Genomic DNA, 19,661 nt, shown 5'->3' with positions numbered 1-19,661 from the left:
AGTTTGTAGTATTTTTTTATCGAGTGGTGCGAGTTCTGTCTCTGTGTGACACGGGTGCTCCGAGATAGGAGGAATTTACTAAGAGATGAAGAAAACAATCTAATGATTAAACACATTTCTTCGAGTTTGTTATATTTCTTTTTTTTGAGTGGTGCGAGCTTGATAAAGTGATGCAAGTTGTAATAATTAGTGAAAGTATTTGAGTGGTGCGAGTTGGCTGTAGGCTGAGTTGTCGGGCAGTTCGTCGACTTAGCATGCGCGAAAGCGTATAAGACATGGATCAATAATGGTCTCCGAAATTCCGAATTTGGATATTTTCTCAAAAATTGGCGTTTTCTGTGGAAAAAAGATTGTTTCAAAGACAAGTTTAGGAAAGTACAAAACACTACATTTATACGTCATATCACAAATATTCCCGACTTTGTATGGTTTCAGAGGAGTTGTGGCTCAATGAAATCAGTCTCCTTCCTTTAGAAATATAGATTACATGCTCTTGTTAAGAGTCAAAGTGTTTACGTCTTGTCTTAAGTCTTTCAAATGGATAAGGATATAAAACAAAACAAACTTTAAAAAAATTTATTCAACTTGAAAGTTTAATGACCATGATAGTTGTGATGTACATGTATGATGAAAGTTTATGCAATAACTTGATACAGATCTGTTTCTAAATTTGTAATCTGTCTCCTAATCAGCTCTAGTAAAATTAAAAAGTTAAAACAATGGTAAGTTCTATATCATTACTCAAAACAAATTCAATTTAAAATATATCTGGTATCCCCTGATATTTTTGATAAATCAAAATGTTGGAATAGTACTGAAAATAAGAAGTTAAAGAAAAAACATTTGTTAGTTTCCTTTTTCCTTACATAAATGCAAAATTTAACATGGAAACACTGACAAACATGTATAAAACTATCACCAGACTAACCTGTGTTTAATTAATAACTTTAGTAGGAAATATTTTTATTAGTAAAACTGTTGAAGTAAAAGATAACTGTTTTACAAATACTGTAATCATACTTCAATTACTTGTATATGGATACTTTTCCATTTGAACAGAGCAATAAACTTCATCGACAATATCATTATCTTTCATTGAAGCATTTAGTTTGTTATTTTTCAATTTCACAGTAAATGGGTAATTTTGCAACCAAAAAATTTAATTATTGCAACAAATGTGAAATTTGTTTGTCAAAGTCTTTAAAAGGAACATGGGACTATTGTCTCCCTTGGTCATAGTGGTAAACCATGAAGTCCTACATTGGAAGTTATCAATTATATCTTGTCATTAACCTGTACAGCGGATCATCAATAAATTGTGATTCTCAGTCTTATTTTTATGCTATTACTCTAGAAATACCTCTTAAAAAAATAAGAATGACAACCACTACATACAGAATGAAGTACTGTAAATTCAGAAACTATTGTGAGATTTTTATTAATGCTTATAATGTGACTGGGTGAGTATCGCAATAATAAGAACATGCATTCTAATATCTGATACATATATCTGTATACAGATTTTCCTGAAATTGTAATAATTCTCGCATTTTTGTCCTTTCTTGTAAAATCGCAATAAAAAATGCATGCAATAATTACTGAATTTACAGTATTACTTCAAGCTCTATTTCAATTTTTCTATTGTTATAAATATTTTCTATTTCAATGCAAACCATAAATTTTATATTGACAAACTTTGAATAAAGTCTTTCATATGTGGAAAACATAAAAAAATTATCTCTATCAGAAAAAAAAATGAAATGCAACTACTTATCATTAAAATAATTTTATGTTTTATTCTTCAGTGCAAATGGTAGAAAAGTTTGAATTAACAAACATGTATGTGAAAAAGAATCCATGTTTTACTATGGGAAATCCCAAAAATAAACATCAAAGTCAGAAATTGGAAATTAACTAGACAGTAATACTACACATAGTATGAAGTAATAATTGTCAAGTTGTTTTCATTTCTATCTGAGCTGTAGCATAGACAAACTTTTGTGACCAATGGAGGACATAACCTGGAAGGAGACTTTATAAACCATAAATTCCTACCAATTATAAACGCCTTACAAGATGTTACACAATTTTGATTGGGTTGTAAGTACAACATTAATAAATCTCAGAATAAAACATCTCATTAAAGTGGTACATCAAGTCTTAACAAATTACCTGTACTATAAATTGTAAATAGAAGTTTATTGCTCTGACATCTCTCCAAAAAACTAAACTTGGACATTAAGCTATTTTAATTATCATTAAAATTGACCGATTCTAGGTCTGTCTTATATACAAAATAAAATTTCAAAACTAAAAACAAACTATTAACAAATGATAATAACTTTGGTTAGTTTATCATAAAAAAAAAGAACTGACCACATGATGCCGATATATTGTATAATTCTTTGAAAAACTGTTCCATTTTGAAAAATCTTTTTGTCTGACATTGGTAGCAATGTTTTTTTCTAATTTACTGAAACGCCAGTTTTTGTCTATCAAATGTTATTCTAGAAAGAAATTGAAAAACACTTCATAATAAAAGTTCTTGTAGACTTTTGATTTTTTTTTATATAAAAAAAATAATCACTTAAATGTTTTTAAAAATTCCATTCAAAATTTGAAACCCTATATTATACTCTTTGATCTCATACTTGCATGTGTCAGTCAGTGAACCAAAAACAAATCATTTTGTAAAAAATAAAACTCATGAAACCTGAATTCATTTTTTATATACATACATGTATATGAAATGTATCATTTAATTTATTGTTACAAAATTGTAAATAACTATATAAAACTTTACTTCCAAATATGATTAAAAACAGAATTAATTTTGCATCAAATATTAAAATAATCTTTTATGTATTTGATGTACAATAATGAGACTTTGTCCTCCAATTCACGTACATAAATTTTCTGAAAAAAAAAAGGTCTTACAAAACTACAGTAAAAAATTTTCATCCTATCTGTGAAGAAATCAAACATTAATTCTTCAAAATAAAAAGAAATTACTTAATTATTTTTCATAGTTTCATTTATCTTTTGTGTCAACATTTAACAAAGCTTTTATTGACTTCATTATTATGATCTATGGTGCATATCTAATAAATACAAAAAGAACATCAGTAATTAATTTTTCAATAACACTGTTATTTTTTTCACTTATACAGTAATTGTAAAATACAATTAAATGCTTATATTGAATAATTATACTATGAATCAATTCAACATTTAACAAGAATACAATTAAGGAAAATTTGAAAAAACTAGAAATAGGTGATCTCTTGATCACAGATGCTCCTGCTTACAGCATACTATGAACAGAAAATGTCCATTCTGTCAAAACTGAGCTTGTATATTATGGTAAATGATAATTTATTTTAATTCATAAAGACAAGTATAGTTTTCATGAACTTTTCTAAGATCAAGGACCAGAGTTCTGCCAAAAGCACTTTATTGTATACTACCTCAAGTTTACATGTATATATATGGGATATCTCACAGATTTTTATGAAATTTTTCATGCAGCTAGAAGCTAGAGCAAGAGGAGCTGTATATTCATTTTGACCTGAGAATGCACTAATTTCCAATATCACATATGTTTGTTTAGTGAACCATGAAATTTGTGTCAAAAATATAATTTGGTATATAAAAGTTGACATCTTAATGAATATGTGTACTAAATATCAAGTTGATGTGATGACAATTTATTGTTACTTATCTTAACCAAAAATTTTATCCTGATACAAGGTAGAATAACAGACAGACAGACCAGAAAAACATATTGCCCCCTACTAACGTAGGTGGGGCAAAAAAGCTAACAAAACTATAACACAACATAATTAAACATAGCACCTTTGTTGTATAACATCAACAGAACATAATGAAATAAACAAGACAACTTATAACTAGCATTTGTTTGATAGTCAATACATGGTTGTTGATGGTGATACAATATTTCTATTGCCATTTATTCTAATCTCACTATAAAAAAAATTCTGAGGCAATCAAGATATCAAAATTCTAGTCATGGTATCCCGAAGTAGTTGTATACTTGTGTAACATCAGAACAAACATATGTACACTAACACACAATAATTAAAATTTTTGTGAAATGATACCCTGCTTTTTTCAATGTCACATGACACCAATCATAGTTACATCAACAACCAAGGTAGCTACAAATACACATTATATTTGTTACTCAGCATTATAGAAACAAATTATTCTACTGATGATTTAACGTTCTTTCATCAATTTGTCTATTGAAATTTCTCCATATAATAACCATTAATGTTGCAGCTACATCACAGGGATAAACTTTGCTGACTAGATAGTTCAACTTCATATTTCTTCACCTGAAAAAAAGTAAATATAGAGAACATGATCATTACTTTAAAGATATGTTCTCCTCAAAGCCCTCCACAACAATGCAAACTAGTAGTCTCAAGACTGCAAAACAAGAGGCACATTTGAGCCTGTATTGCTCGCCTGGTGAGAAAATCACCATTTTGCAACTAAGGACTTTTATATGCACATACTAATTACTAAAGTTACTCTTTGTGTTGCTGATTATTTTTTCAATTTACATAAATGACCTAGCTTCTATCATTTTTTTAGATGACAGCAAAAACCTAAAAAATAGTAAAAAATCAACATTTCAGAGGCAAAAACTAAAAAAAGGGTTGTCAAAAATTTAAAGAGGCACCAAGATATCCATTAACAAGCTTTCAGAACTTTCCATTTCTATGTAGCAACATTCCAGCAGCGCCTGCATACAGAGTATATATCTCCCAATTGATACGATATTCCCGGGCTTGTGTTTCCTTGATAGAGGATTGCTGCTCACAAGGAAGCTATTTAACCAAGAGTTCCAAATGGTGAAGTTGAAATCATCCCTTCGTAAATTTTACGGACGCCATCACGAGTTGGTTGACCGTTATGGAATAACCGTTTCACAGATGATATAGGATATGTTCCTTATGCCGTAACTACAATACCCTTCCCTTTTCACGAATGTGACTTACCGAATTATACTATTTACCGGATTTGTAATAAAATAAGCAACACGACGGGTGCCACATGTGGAGCAGGATCTGCTTACCCTTCCGGAGCACCTGAGATCACCCCCAGTTTTTGGTGATGTTCGTGTTGCTTAGTCTTTAGTTTTCTATGTTGTGTCATCTGTACTATTATTTGTCTGTTTGTCTTTTTATTTTTGGCCATGGCGTTGTCAGTTTGTTTTCGATCTATGAGTTTGACTGTCCCTCTGGTAACTTTCGTCCCTCTTTTTTCAGCCATTCTTAAATATAAAGCAAATAGTTTACGGCACCGACACTTGTTTAGTACCAATAAGTCTCAAATAGACAAGACAAAATTACAGTTAATGTAGACCTACCATATTATTTTATCATTTTCAGTGAGACTTCTGCTTCTTTGATTTGTTGTATTCTAAAGGTGACTGACTTGCTCTTTTATTTGAATTCTGAGTATTGGGACTAGTATATTGTTCGTTTCTTCCTGAGCTTTCTTTGTTCAGACTAGGAATAGATTGTTTTAGATGTTTCTTTTCATCTGGAGAATTCTTTGAATTAGAATCATTTCTCCCTGCACCAAACAACTGAAATGCTAAATTCTTCTTCTTTGACTTATGACTGGATTTACTGTCAGACTTATTTTTATCTGAATGTTTTGATTTTTTAACTTTGTTAGATCTTGAGGTTTTTAATTTTATCTTAGAATCTGATTGCTGATGGCAGAGTAATTTTCCAGTTGTATGAAACGATTTACTACTATGTTCAACATTTCTTTCAATATTTGCAATGTTAACATTTTCAGGTAGATGAAGTTTTCCTAAAAAGGCAAGAAACATATTCCTCTTCTTCTTGTCTGTTTCATTTCCAAACAAACCTACAAAACAAAACTAAACTTCTTAAAAATCCTGTAAGTAATTTTTTAGGCACTATTTTGAGGTACAAATAATTTAGCTTGTTTTGTAGAATCTGACTACATTGAACTATTTTTATTGTACATGTTGAATCAACACAAATATCATGAGGTGTTCAATTCAAACTTCTGTAACCCAGGATGACACAGATACAAATGTATGTAGATTTTTATATTAAATCTGATACATATTCACCAGACTCTTGACAGTTGAATTTTAAATATTCAAATTATAAATATTGAAAGTTGATAAATACATGAAAAATAATATCACAGAAGACGCACAGACAGTTGTAGCAGTTTCTTCCATAAATTTGTTGGCAAACTAATGTTTGTTTATTCAAAAATTGTGTTCTTCCGTTATGGTGTCATCAGGCATTGTTGCCTATTTACATGCTGTGTATTTGGTAAATTGAAGTCATAGATACAATTTGAACCAATGAAAACAATCTTTCTTTTTGACCCAACAAAACATCCCTGGTTAAAAAGTACATTATCATTTCATTAGACATGTTGGAGTGAACGGTTTGACTTTATACTTTTAATATTTTTAAACAACATTTTTATATATACATGATATACTTGAAGTTGTACATAATATTCACTTGTACATGTATAAATTAGTTTGTCTGATTAAAGATTTTTTGTTAAAACTTGGATAAAATCCCCTTATCATGCTTATCATGCCAATACTGAATACTTCTCCAAAAACTTAAAACTCCTGAAATTCTCTGGTTTTGGGAAGTCAATTCAAATATATAGTATTATAATATTAGCATGATTAGTACCTGGTTTAAGTAAGTGTTACATTTTTTAATTCGAGTTTAAGTTTATATCTCAAGAACTTTACTACGCACAGATGTTGAGTAAGGGTGCAAGGCCTTTAAAACTTGTTCACTCGAGGCTTGTAAATGGGCAGTATTTTAAGACAAATAAGATTTTCATTAGTCAATGAAATTGTACTGAAGACAAGTTTTGTTACGCACAGACAGTTAAACAGTCTAAAACTCTTTTAAAGCAAAGTAGTCAAGAGAAATTAAAGAGAGGAAAGTATAAATTTCTTATAATTTGTACAATTAAAAATATCTGGACAGCTTTATAAGGAGATACCTCTACATCCAAAATTAATTACAAGTACCAGTAAATATAATTTACTTGTACAAGTATTACCCCTGACTGACCCTCAAGTAACTATAACATCTTACCTTGATATGTCTCCTTTGTACCAGGTTTTAATCTTATCCTGACTTTCCAATGACCTGTACTAGTGTCCTTATATGATTCAATAGTCATGTGACTTTCTACCTCATCAATAAATTTACATATTCTGTCTCTGCTCACTTCATCACAAAATTCACTTCTTAAACTATTTTCAGTATTTGTACTGAATGCTACTTTGTCAATGTTTGAATTTTCATCAGCAAAGGAACACAACTCAATATGTTCTTTACTTTCATACAAGTCTGGTACTGGTTCAAAATAAGTAAACTTATTCTGTGGATTTGTTTCATCTATTTTTGGTTCTTCATATTTTAAAGTCTCATCATTTTGCTGATCAGTGCAGATATCTGCATCTTCATTTCCTGATATCATTTGTTCATTTTCTGTTTCATCTGTAATCACTTCAGCCAGGGAAGCTAACAAGTCCAAAGGATGATCTCCCAACTCGGACAACTTTTTTACTTTAGCATGATTTAAATCAATTTCACCCGATTTCTTAAACACAGGCGAGTTCAATGATGATGTCCTTTTGAGGTTCGAAATAGGAGAATTCTGACACGATCCACTTTTGGGTTTTGTTGGACTTAATGTTTTAGCTCTTCTCTCTCTTTCTTCAGATTGGTCACTGTGAGACCTTTTGTCCTCTACATCGGGAGAGAACAAGTTTTGTAATGTATTGTGTCCAACATTTTCCCTTGAATCAAATTGCTGGATGGGATCAAAATTTTGAGCTTCTGATGAATGTATGGTATTATTAGTTGATATTGTTTTATTGATAGTGGTGTCAGAGTATTTTTCAGTCTCCTCATTGTCACCTGTTGAATTACTCACTAGCTGCCTTTTGCAGTTATCTCCCTTAGATAAAATCTGACCTTGCTTTGAGGCAGATAGATTTATTGGCATCTCTGTCTCATTTCTAAATTGCAAACTTAACTCGGTTTCTGAGCTAGAAATATGTGAATTTTCTCTATATATTGTGTCAGTTTGATTTGTAGGAACAATTTCAGGTGAATTAGATTTTTCAAAATGTTCAAACTGTTGGTATAATCTACTGAGAGGTGAAGTACTGTCTGTAAATGGATGGTTGTCACTGTTATCCATCATCTCTACAACAACATTCTCTTGTGATGGTGTCTCAAACATATTACTTATACTCCCGTCTAAATCTATACCAGACAAAATACGAGATTCTGTTCTCGGAGTTATCCCTATGTTTTCTACCTCAACATTTGATGGTCCTGGACTTTCAGTGCCCAAATGAAAATGGTTTACAAGACTGTCTACAGCATCCTGTGTCTCATCACTTTCACATATTTCTCGAGTTGCACTGCTGGTCATATTGTTTGAAATTATTTCAGAATCTTCCAGCTTTTTCTTTCCTCTCCTGTTTGAAGCCTTAGCTTTTGATTTTTTATTATTAGGGGTTTTCTTTGTTGAAACTGACAACATGACACGATCCTCTTTCACAGTAATTTTGATATTTTCAGTTTCAGACTGTTTGTTTTGCCCTTTCTTAGAACTTCCATTAAAACTGTATGGCTTTTCTGCTGGTTTCACTCGAAAACTTGGAGTTTTTCCTGGTACATACTTAGCTTCTTTTTTATTTTTCTTCTTTGAATCCTTTCTAGTTTCAGAAACTGTTTCTTCTTGCAAAACATTGTTCTTTGTTAAGAAATTAATTGCACTTTTTTTATCTTCAAAAACATATGTTTCTTGATCTTTGTTTGACTTTTTGTTCTTTGAAGTTTTACTTGATTTACTTTTTTTCTCCCTAAATGAGAAGTTATGATCAGACAAAGAATCTTCCATTGGTTTTTCATATACAAATGCTGACTCATTCAGCTTTTCAGGGGTTTCATAGCCAACAGCCTGTTTGGATGACAATTCAAATGATTTCAGGGTTGGCTTTTGTTTAGGTTTGCTAAAATTTGGAGTTTTAGATAGTGCTGAATTTGTTTTCATACTTGTTTTCTTCATCACAACCTCAAATGTTTTAGGATCCATTGTAAAAACATCATTGTCTGACTGATGATCATCCCTACCAAAGATATTTGTCACAAAATCTTCACTGAAATTTACTGTAGCAAAGCAAGTATATAATTCTGAATTGAAACCTGGGGAGCATCTTCCCATGCAACATACACATCTTAAGGTAGCAATGTCAATCCACATGGTGTTTGTAACACTGTATTCTGGTGTATTCAAATAACTGTTCAGTATACTTGGTGCAAGACGAGGACGTTGGCGTAAAGCACCAAGACGAGCTTGAAGTACCTGTAGCTTTATCACCTGATTTTGACATAGTTCTTTAAATGAGACATAAATTCTATTATCCATCTTAAACGCCACAAATCTAAGACCACCTGCTTTAATAAATCCTACAGAATAACATTTTGACTCATTTTCCCCAATTTTGGTTTCTTTGTTTAGCTTCACATACTCCTCTGGTTCTTTACTGTAAAGAATTATTCCTCCACAATTTCCACAGCGTACATGTCTTTGTAGTACCTTCTTATAAAAATTACCATTAGCAATATCTTTTATTTTGTTGTCAAATCCCGGTTTATCTCCTTCATACATGACAATGAACTGAGCCATCTGACGTAGCGTGTTTAATGATACAGCACATGAATACCGACATGTTGGACCTATACAATTCCTTTGCTGCAGATAACCAATTTCCTGTGTTGTCAAAGTGCACTGGTCAACATCTTCCTTTCTCTTGAGAAATCCTATCAAGTCAGACTCATACTGAGGCATCATTTTTTCAATAATTTCACCTACAGCAATGTATCCTTTTTTCTGATTGTGAAATATTCCAGCAAACTCTCTGTTACCAATGACAACAATGCCAATCTGTGGAAGGAAATATAACTGACCTCTACACAACCAAATTTGTTCTACTGCTACAAGCTTATCAATAAAGTCACATTTACAATTTGGTGGATAATTTGAAAAATCAGGTTCATTGCTAGTAATACAAACATCAACTTGACCTAGAATGTGTTCTGGTACTTTTTCAGACTTGTCTAAGTCTGGTTGAATGATTTGTGATATTGTACTGAGATTGATTTGTTCTGTAAGGTTTGGAGCCGTATACTGTTGTTGGTGTGATTCACTTTCAATGTATTGTGGTAAATCTATCATTGTCTGCCTCTGCTGAGTGCTGTCAACGACTACTGACACAGATACATCAGATATAAGATTTGTAAACTCCTCCACTTCATGATCGTTTAAAGAATTTAATGAATCTAACACATTACTATCCTGTTTATGTGGGTGTATCATAGCATTTGAGTGACAGGGTGTTATTTGTTGTAAGTAATTCTGTCCAGGCTGTTGTAAGATGAGTGGATCCATTTGAGTTGTTGTTGGTGATTCAGTTGTAGAATCAGGCAAATTACAAGTCTGATTTACCAAAGATGAGGTAGTTTTAGTCGGATGAAAAAATGTTGTAGTGGGAAGGAGATGTGTCAGATCCATATCTTTATATTTCTATATCCACCTGCAATAAAAATTCACACTTCAAAAAAATGAGACAACAAAATACAGAAAAAAGTTTACAAAACACTACCTAGCAAACTAAAGATTGAGCAACACAAACCCAACCAAATCTTGGGGTGATCTCAGGTTTTTAGGAAGGGTAAGCAGATCCTATTCCACTAGTGGCACCCGGCTCATGATACATGTAAGTAAAAATTTAATGACAATATAACTTCTATATACAATCAAATTTTGTTATGCTATTTCTCTGCAAAATTTTCTAGAAATTATCAACTGAGATTGTAGTCGCATTAGAGTCATTGTGTAATTAAAAGTCAAAGGTCAAATTGAACATATAAAAATTACATTGAGCGAAAAAAGGAAAGAAATTGCTACCTAAACAAGCATTCTGAGAGTATTGCATGGCAATACATAGTCCCCTACCGGGTAAAAATTCATTTTACTGGAACAAAATGCTAACTTGTTCTATAACTTGTCATGGTGTAAACAAAAAGTAAATATCATGTCAATATCTTCAAGCATGACTAAAAACAGTGTGGAAAACTGATTATATGAGTGAAAAAAACATTAGATATGATTAATAGATCTCTAAAATTAGATATGATGTAATACAGTGAATATCTATTTTCAAATTATAATCAAATATAATTAATAGTTCCAAATATTTTTTCTTTCATTTGTCACTAACTAATATAGATTTGTAACTTATCTATAAAATGTCAACAACTTTTATCTACACAATGTAATGTATTGAAATATATATACATTAATAAAAATAGATTATTATCTAATTAAAGGATTTCTCTTCAAAATTTATTTTATATATATAGCATTCAGAAAATTAGTTTATACTAAATAACAAACAAACCTGCCAAAAAATTCTTCAAATAATTTAACAAAGAATGTCTTTTAAAAAATGAGTTATCTCCCTTTGTACAGAAATATGGTTTAACATAGTACTCTAACATTAGATATGGTCCAGAGTTATAATAATGGTCCATAACTCTGGACTAAATCATCAGACCGGAACAAATTTGAACTTGATCTATAACTTGTTATGATAAAACTATATACCATATATTAAATCAATATCTTGAAGAACGAAGAAAAAAAGTGTGGAAAGCTGATTTGCCGGACTGACGGATGGACAGACGGACAGATGGACGGAGTGCAAACCTAAAGTCCCCTTCGACTTCGTCGGTAGGGGACTAAAAAGGAACAACTTAACTGCGGATAACCCATGTTGAATTATTTGAAGATTTTGTCTTGTGGTTCATCCTTACTTCTATTATAGTTTTTTAAGATGTTTGCCAAAATTGCATAAAATTGGTGAAAAAATCACCATGTGTGGTGTTAAGGGCAATAACTACAAAATGTGTTCTATCAGCAGTCATTTGACAATTTGGTCCAAATAGAGAGTAGGTAGATTTCTTGACATTCTGAACATTTCTGTCTTGTCATATTTACTCTATCTATAATGGTTTTAAAGATAATTAACAATACTTGCATTTTACCCTTATGTTTTATTTTCAGCCTTAGTAGCCATGCGTTTTGGTGGCTGGTGGGATCATCAGACAATATTTTTTAAATCAAATGCCCCTAGGATGATTGTGGCCAAGTTACGTTTCAATTGGTCAAGTAGTTTTAGAGGAAAGATTTTTGTAAAAGTAAAAAGAGGACTGACATGTGCACCAAATTAGTGATAAGAAAAGCTCAAACATACCTTTGAGCCATATAAGCTGAATACATGTATATCAGATAATATTTTAAAGCTTAACACTTTAGGATGACATTGGATAAAATTGGTGCAAACTGGCCTTGAACTATTAGAACATGCTATCATATAAAGAATAATGAATTTGTATCATGTGTTTTTGTTATGCTTTAGAGAGTACATATCTAAATAAGAAATATTGCTGCAAGGTAACTACAGATCCTGTCACTATCATCATTTTCTAAACTTACATTGAACACTGCACTTAACACAATTTATATTCTATGAAAAGAGATGTGTGGCATACATCAATGAAACAGCAAACAAACAAGAGTTTGGCCTGTGTGACCTTCCAGTAATCACACACTTTAACATTTGTTCTAGATAAAGGAAATAGCATGCACAAGTATCCTTTCTTCATGTTCCTAGACTATTGACTTTTTATAAATTTTAGTGAAAAGAAACAAATCTGGGTTTACACCATGTGTAATACTTATAAGATACATTTACATACCTGCAGGTAATTTATCTGATTTTCACAATCTTTTCATAATCTTTATCTTTCACAAGTTAATACACTAAAAAATATGAAAAAAACAAAATAAGTTATTCTGTTGCCTTATATATACACTTATATATGTAAGACTCTAAAGTGCGATCGTCACGCTAAAGTGCGATGGTCTACGCTTTTGTGCGATGGTGTCTCATGCTAAAGTGCGATGGTTGTTTGTTTGCTAAAGTATGGTGGTATATCAAGCTAAAGTGCGATGGACTAATAGGGTAAGGTTCGAGGGCTTTAAAAACGTTAAAGAACATAAGATGTAAAAATAGTCCTTTTGCAAAATCTAGTATTCTAAGGTATACCATATGTGATAGGCATTATAATCTACTGGTAGGCTGAAGTGATTGTTTTTTAAATTTAGAAGACCGACCACTAATAATTGCTAAAAAGGTAATTTAGGTGTCACAAAATACTATATTTCTTGTAAATGAATTTTTAACAATTCGTGCGTATTAAATATTGTGATAATTGGCGTAGCTTGCAATTCACACAGTCTATCACTAATGGGAACACCTCCCCTTACAGTCATCATTGTAAATTACAAATACAAAATTTGATTATTGTCGGAATATGTAACATTTGTTTGTTAAGCTTTAATTTAAATGAGAGAAAAAGGCGATGTTCGCAGAGTTTTCTCCTTTTTCGTAGTGACTACACATACATGTTATATTTTCCTATAATGTACAAACTAATATTTTAGCCGACAATTTATAATTTACGCATGCAAACATGTACCTTTATTTTACCGATGTTACTTTTTGAAGCGACAATAATTTAACGAGGACCGCAAACAGGCAAAGTAAACTGCAACATAAACAATGATTTAAATGTATCCATTCGCTTCCAATAAAAGCACGATACAGGATATTTATGCGAATACTATTTTGTATCTAAATAGTAAAATGGTCGACTGCAGGATACAAGTTCTTCTTCCAGCTACCAAAAAAAAAAACACATTTGCTTCAGATGTCAAAGCAGGGTTAGGTTTAAATTAATTATTAATAAGTCATTGACATTTGGTTTAACAGTTGTTAATCAAATATTAGTAATTTATCTTCCGGCGTGTTCATTTTTAGTTTGTATAAACGACTGTTAACGTCATAATCAAACTACGTTTCTTACGTCTATACTTTCGCGGACCATCAGACTTTAGCGCATGGAGGCATCGCACTTTAGTGTATACCATCGCACTTTAGCGTCCCCATCGCACTTAACAGTCCTACATATATATACATGTTTTTTGTATATATGTATATGTATGATCATCAAAAACTTACATCAACTAGTAACTTCTTTGTAATTTTCGACAATAATCATATATCATTTTTCATTTCTATGGTGTGTTTGTGTTGTGTTTTATCTAAAATTCTCCAGCAGACAAGCAAGGATTTCTATACAAATCTTTGAGCAGCCCTCAATTTAGTCTACTGAAATGGTCGCCTGGGTGACTTTAAAAGCTGATTGGCAACCAAAAATTCATAACTGATCGCTATTAGAATATTGAAAATCTGGCGACCGTGATTTTCGGAAAGTTTGCCCTGATCAGAGTCGGGTTTTAAAAAATCGTCTGAGCGCTTGACAGTGACACAAATTTTTACTATATTTCAAGCGCCTTTTAGATTTAAGGTTGATCTTGTCAGTGCTTTATTGCATCAGGTACTTTTAGTTCATTTGTAAGCAATTTGTTGTCGTTGACTTACTGACAGGATTTATATATATCTATCTTCGTATTTCCGCACTCAGTCATGACTTGGACTATTACGTGCCGTTAAAAAGAAAACCATTGGCATTTATAGATTGTGTATATTGAAAGCACATGGTCAAGCCTCGTTCTTGATTTCGTCAGTAAACGGATGGAAACAAGGTCGGGACAATTTTGTAACTTGTTCTCATAGATTAAATAAAATACTGGCTACAATTTAGCAAACAATTTCAGATATTCACTTGACCGATCGAGCAATCACCAGTGCTTCTGCACAAATCCGATGAGATTTTTACTATATTTGGGCTTTGGGCTACCGCTTAACGTCACAGACTGTTTTAAAACATGTATATTGTCAATGAATATAATATCAAATAAATCATGTGGTTTTTAACAGTTGATTTACACAAACTATTTTCTACACTCGTCAGCATAAAAACACAACAAAAACTTAATACTTTTATTTCACAAGGTTGTTAAGCTATAAAAAAATGTAGGCGACCTGAAATTATTTCCTGGCCACTGAAATTTTGAGTTGGCCACTAAATTTTCATGTCTGGTGGCCAATTGGCAACCTCATTTCAGAAGCTACTTTGAGGGCTGTTGAGATAAGCAAAGAAAAAGAGCAGATTTGACCTTATTTTTCTTTTATCATTTCAAATAGAAATAAACTATTTGAACATTTTTTTTGTCACATGGAAAAATATCTTGTCTTCAATGATTCTAATAATTAGGTTATTATACATATTACTATACTGGAAGTTCCCCAATAGCATTTTGTCAAAGAACAAATTAATAATAATTATTGTGGTTTTGATAAATTCTGTGGTATTACTTTGAAGTTCAACAACTGATATGCTTGTAAAATGTTTTAGAAGGAATTCCATAAAAAACGTTATTGTCTGAGCTTAAAGTAAGGGTTGGTCAGGTAAAACTTAACAAAGGAGTAGGCCCGGTAAGACTCCTTTTTGGCCCCAAAATATAGCGTTTTTACAAAGTTGTAAAATTATAAACTCTTAGTTTTTTATTGGAAAGTAGAATATTTATGTAACATAAATATGGGCTGTTTTTGGTAATACAATGGAAATGCATCAGGTGCTAGCATCATTATTTCATGCAAAAATACTGATATCTTCACAATTTAAACATTTTTACTAATTTTAAGATGGTTTTTGCCTAAAATTGAAGTGGCCACACTTGTGTTCAGTCTTAATATTTAAATATATGTTGTATTCAATAATACATAACATATATAAATGTTGAGAGTGAAGACGAATGCTGCCAATTCCATTTTAAACTAAAACCATCTGAAAAGTGATGTTAAATGGCATATTTGATAGATTTTTCATATTTAAGCTTGAATTTGAGCGTTTTTAATGACCAAGACAGTCCAAATCTTTTACAATAACCATTTGAATGGAATGAAGTAGACACTTGAGTGTTTAAAAAATGTCAAAAATCTTTCATCAGATGTACTTCGAAATTTAGGCCGAAATTAGCCCTTAACCGGCCTTCTCCTTTGTCTGGTGTTGTGCATGTTAACATAATCTTCATTTGGATTAGGAGTTCCAAATTTTGTTCTGCTTTGACTGCCACTGAATTCCTATCTAACCGCATTGTACTTTTTTCCTAAATATCAAAACCAGCAAGATTTAGTGTAAGCCACCACTCACTGGTTTTTACCCTTGCGCTTGGGAAATTTCTTGTACATATAGATGATGATGATGGATGGCTGCTTAACGTCCAGCGTCAAATTTATATGCATATTCAGGACGAGAACATTGAGAATTTGAAACAACTAAGTTCGACTCATCAGAGATTAAAATGCATAGATCAAAAGGGAATTTTGCCAGGACCGAGAAAATACTTTGACGCATCAGAGTTTTTGACACAACAATTAAGAAACTACGGTTCGAATTAGCTCAGGCAAAGTTGACCTTAAATGAATTTGGCTATTTTAAGGTCCCTTTTGAAGTTTTGGTCAGCTTATCAGGGGCAGCTCTGGCTCCAAAAAAGTTGGAGCCAGAACAAAATCGCCAGCTGCTATATTGTGTCACCAGTTTTGAAAACTTGGAGCCAACTTTAGAGCCAGCTAGAGTCTTGATTTCCTCTACCAAAATTGAAACCATGTACAATTTAAATTTCTTATGCACTGTACATCATTTGCCATGATAGACTATGGTATTTATTGCATAGGGTTTTGTATACATGAAAAAAAAACATGTGTACTTTTATTTTCTTTGTCAGTACATTATGTATTTCATAAGTATAGGACAATAAAGATTAAAACAAAGCAGCTGTTTTCCCACAAAACAGCATATTGTATGTTTTTGATTGAATGTTTATGTCTCCAAACAGTGACTAATGAGAAAATGTTTTAAATTAAAAAAATTAAGAATAGAAAAAATGGGCAATTAAATGAAGAAAAGAGAAAAATGGGTGTTTATATACATAATAGTGAATATTTGTACAAAAATAAAGAATACAGAAAATTATGACCCAAGCACCCTACCCATCCTCCTACCAAGAACCTCTTAACTTTGCCCATAACTCAAAAGACCTCCTAAACCTATAAATTCTAAAGTCAGAAGTATGTAGACATATTTAGAGTAGGTATCTCAATATTAGGAAAAAATGAAATAGAGTTATCTTTCTTTATTTGGGTGTGCTCCTTCTTCGGAGTATCATACACAGTAGTCAGTAGAAGTGAATACGATCAACAATGGCGGCCGGTTTTGTTATTTTCATATCAAAAGTGAGGGCAGGCAGAGACAAATTACATCTGAATTTACCATTTTTTACGGAATACAAGTAAAAGGATGTTTTCCAACACGTTTATTATGGTTTTCGTCTGTCTGTCAATTACGTTATCTTCATGAAACTACGGTAAACGTTGCCGAATGAAAATTTCTTCAAATCATGAATATGATGAAATGACAAATGCTAACTGACAGATTCTATTTGAATTAAATAATGTTGATGATCATTAATGACCCATCCGATAAACGTATTAACTGTAACATCAGATTATGACACCTGTTGTAACGGTTGATTAGCTTGGGGTCGTAAACAAAGTCATAAACTTGTCACCAGGTAATATTTCATACAATTTCTTCAATTTAAAAGAAGATCGATAATATTTATACCGTTACATTCAAGAAATGAAAATTTTGATGTAGGAAAATGTTGGCGCCAGAAATATCGCCAGCAGCCGAATTTTGTCGCCAGATGAAATAAAAAATCGCAATTTGCGACATTGGTGACGCCCAGCGCAGTCCCTGCTTATGATGTATTGTTATTCAAATTGCTGACTTAAAATCATGAAAATAAAACTTATTTTATATATGATATAGCATCTTCATGTATTTTGATCTTATACATCCTTGACTTTAAATATATACAACAAATAGAGAAAGTTGATGAATGCTTTTGGCCATGCATTGTAGGGTAAACAAGTTATACAACTACAGTCTACATTCTACAAGCTCAAATTGTAGACATTACATGTACATCGTACTGAACCTGTGCATTATGTCAATACATGGGATACTATCAAAATAATTATGACGTCTTGTAAGGCTATTCTTATGACGGCTTCCCAGCATAAAAATAGTATTGCAAGATGTCACAATTACATGTATTTGGACTAGAGCATAGGGATGCTGATGCACCAGATCATGCCAGATGTAAGACAGGCATTTCTTCATCCCCCTTTTCTGATTTCTGAGTGTAATGTGCAAGTTGTGATTACATATAAGTCTTTTTTATAATGTACATGCATTTTATGATGTTATAAAAAGATTCTGCATACAGCCAAACCATTTAATAACATGCATGTTTACAAAATTTCCCTCCATAATGGCTATGAATAACGGGAAGGTCTAAAAACAGGACAGATAAAACCAGGACAGTTATTTTCGATACGTTTTCATCTGTAACTTTTGTTTTTACCAACATATTGTTAAAATTTAAATTGTATAATAAAGAACAGGGTATATACTTACATTATTTGTAAAAATATTTAAAATAAAAAATTAATAAGTTAAAAAAAATCTGCCAGGACAATTAATTTTCAAGAAAAAAATGACCGAAATTGCCGAGAAAAATTTACTTATAATTGAAATAATTTCTCCAAAACAACTGTCTGGCATAATATTTTTTTACGATTATAAAGTTTAGGGAATACTCATTCTAAAAATCTAGAATTTAATATTTTTTTCGATTTTTAAAGGTAAAAAAATCTGCCAGGACAGTAGCCTATTACGTTAGAAATTTTGTTGAAATCAGCTCAAAATCAAAATATAAAGTTAAATATCTTCTTCAAAATGAATGTCTGGTAAGCAAATTTTGATTCATTGGAAAGTTTAGAACATAAGCTTTATGAAAATATAAAATTATGTGAACTTTTATTTTATTAACACAAAAAAAATCTGCCAGGACAGTAGCCTACTCCGTTAAATTTCTGTTTAAATGGCGGAAATTAACAACGCAATTTCTAACTATAAATGAAATAGTTTCTGTATTGCGATTGTCTGGCATACTATTTTGTTACTGTTATAAAGTAACAGACCCAATTATCAAATAAAATAAAGAAATTCAACAATTTTCATTTTTAAAGTAAACAAAAATCTGCCAGGACAGTAACTTATTATGTCTTAATTAACTTGTGGAGAAATTGGTTTCAAATCGAAATGGAAAGTTGAATAGATTATTACCATTTTTGTTATTCGTTGTAAAGTTTGAACAATAAATTTTAGGAAAAGATAAAAATATTCATTTGATAATAGATTAATACCTCAAAAATCTGCCCAACAGTCGTCCTATAGCTAAATATTTGGATGGCACGTGCCAAACTTTACGACCAGTCATTGAATCTGTGTATTTGTGTATTCTGTTATGTCAACCGTAAACGAGCGTGTGGTAATGAATACCTATGAGAAGATATTTATTGTTTTAAGTTATAATTATTTATTAAGAATATAGTTGAAAAAAAAAACAATTCGAAACACTAT

At 31.5% G+C, this 19,661-nt stretch overlaps 1 protein-coding gene across 1 annotated transcript; it reads right to left on the bottom strand.

The window, feature by feature from the left end:
• Window positions 1-562: 562 nt before the first annotated feature.
• LOC127734184 (uncharacterized) lies at window positions 563-18,522 on the bottom strand. The gene is made up of 5 exons (XM_052243914.1): window positions 18,461-18,522; window positions 12,900-12,963; window positions 7,152-10,672; window positions 5,399-5,910; window positions 563-4,358 (listed from the first exon to the last, which is right to left on the bottom strand). The coding sequence occupies exons 3-4, from the start codon at window positions 10,648-10,650 to the stop codon at window positions 5,417-5,419; spliced, it is 3,993 nt and encodes a 1,330-aa protein (XP_052099874.1). The 5' UTR covers window positions 10,651-10,672; window positions 12,900-12,963; window positions 18,461-18,522; the 3' UTR covers window positions 563-4,358; window positions 5,399-5,416.
• Window positions 18,523-19,661: the final 1,139 nt, after the last annotated feature.

This window comes from Mytilus californianus, unplaced genomic scaffold (genome assembly GCF_021869535.1).
Source record: "Mytilus californianus isolate M0D057914Y unplaced genomic scaffold, xbMytCali1.0.p SCAF_3, whole genome shotgun sequence".
Classification (NCBI taxonomy): Eukaryota; Metazoa; Mollusca; class Bivalvia; order Mytilida; family Mytilidae; genus Mytilus; species Mytilus californianus.
This window is presented reverse-complemented; position numbering and strand designations above follow the sequence as displayed.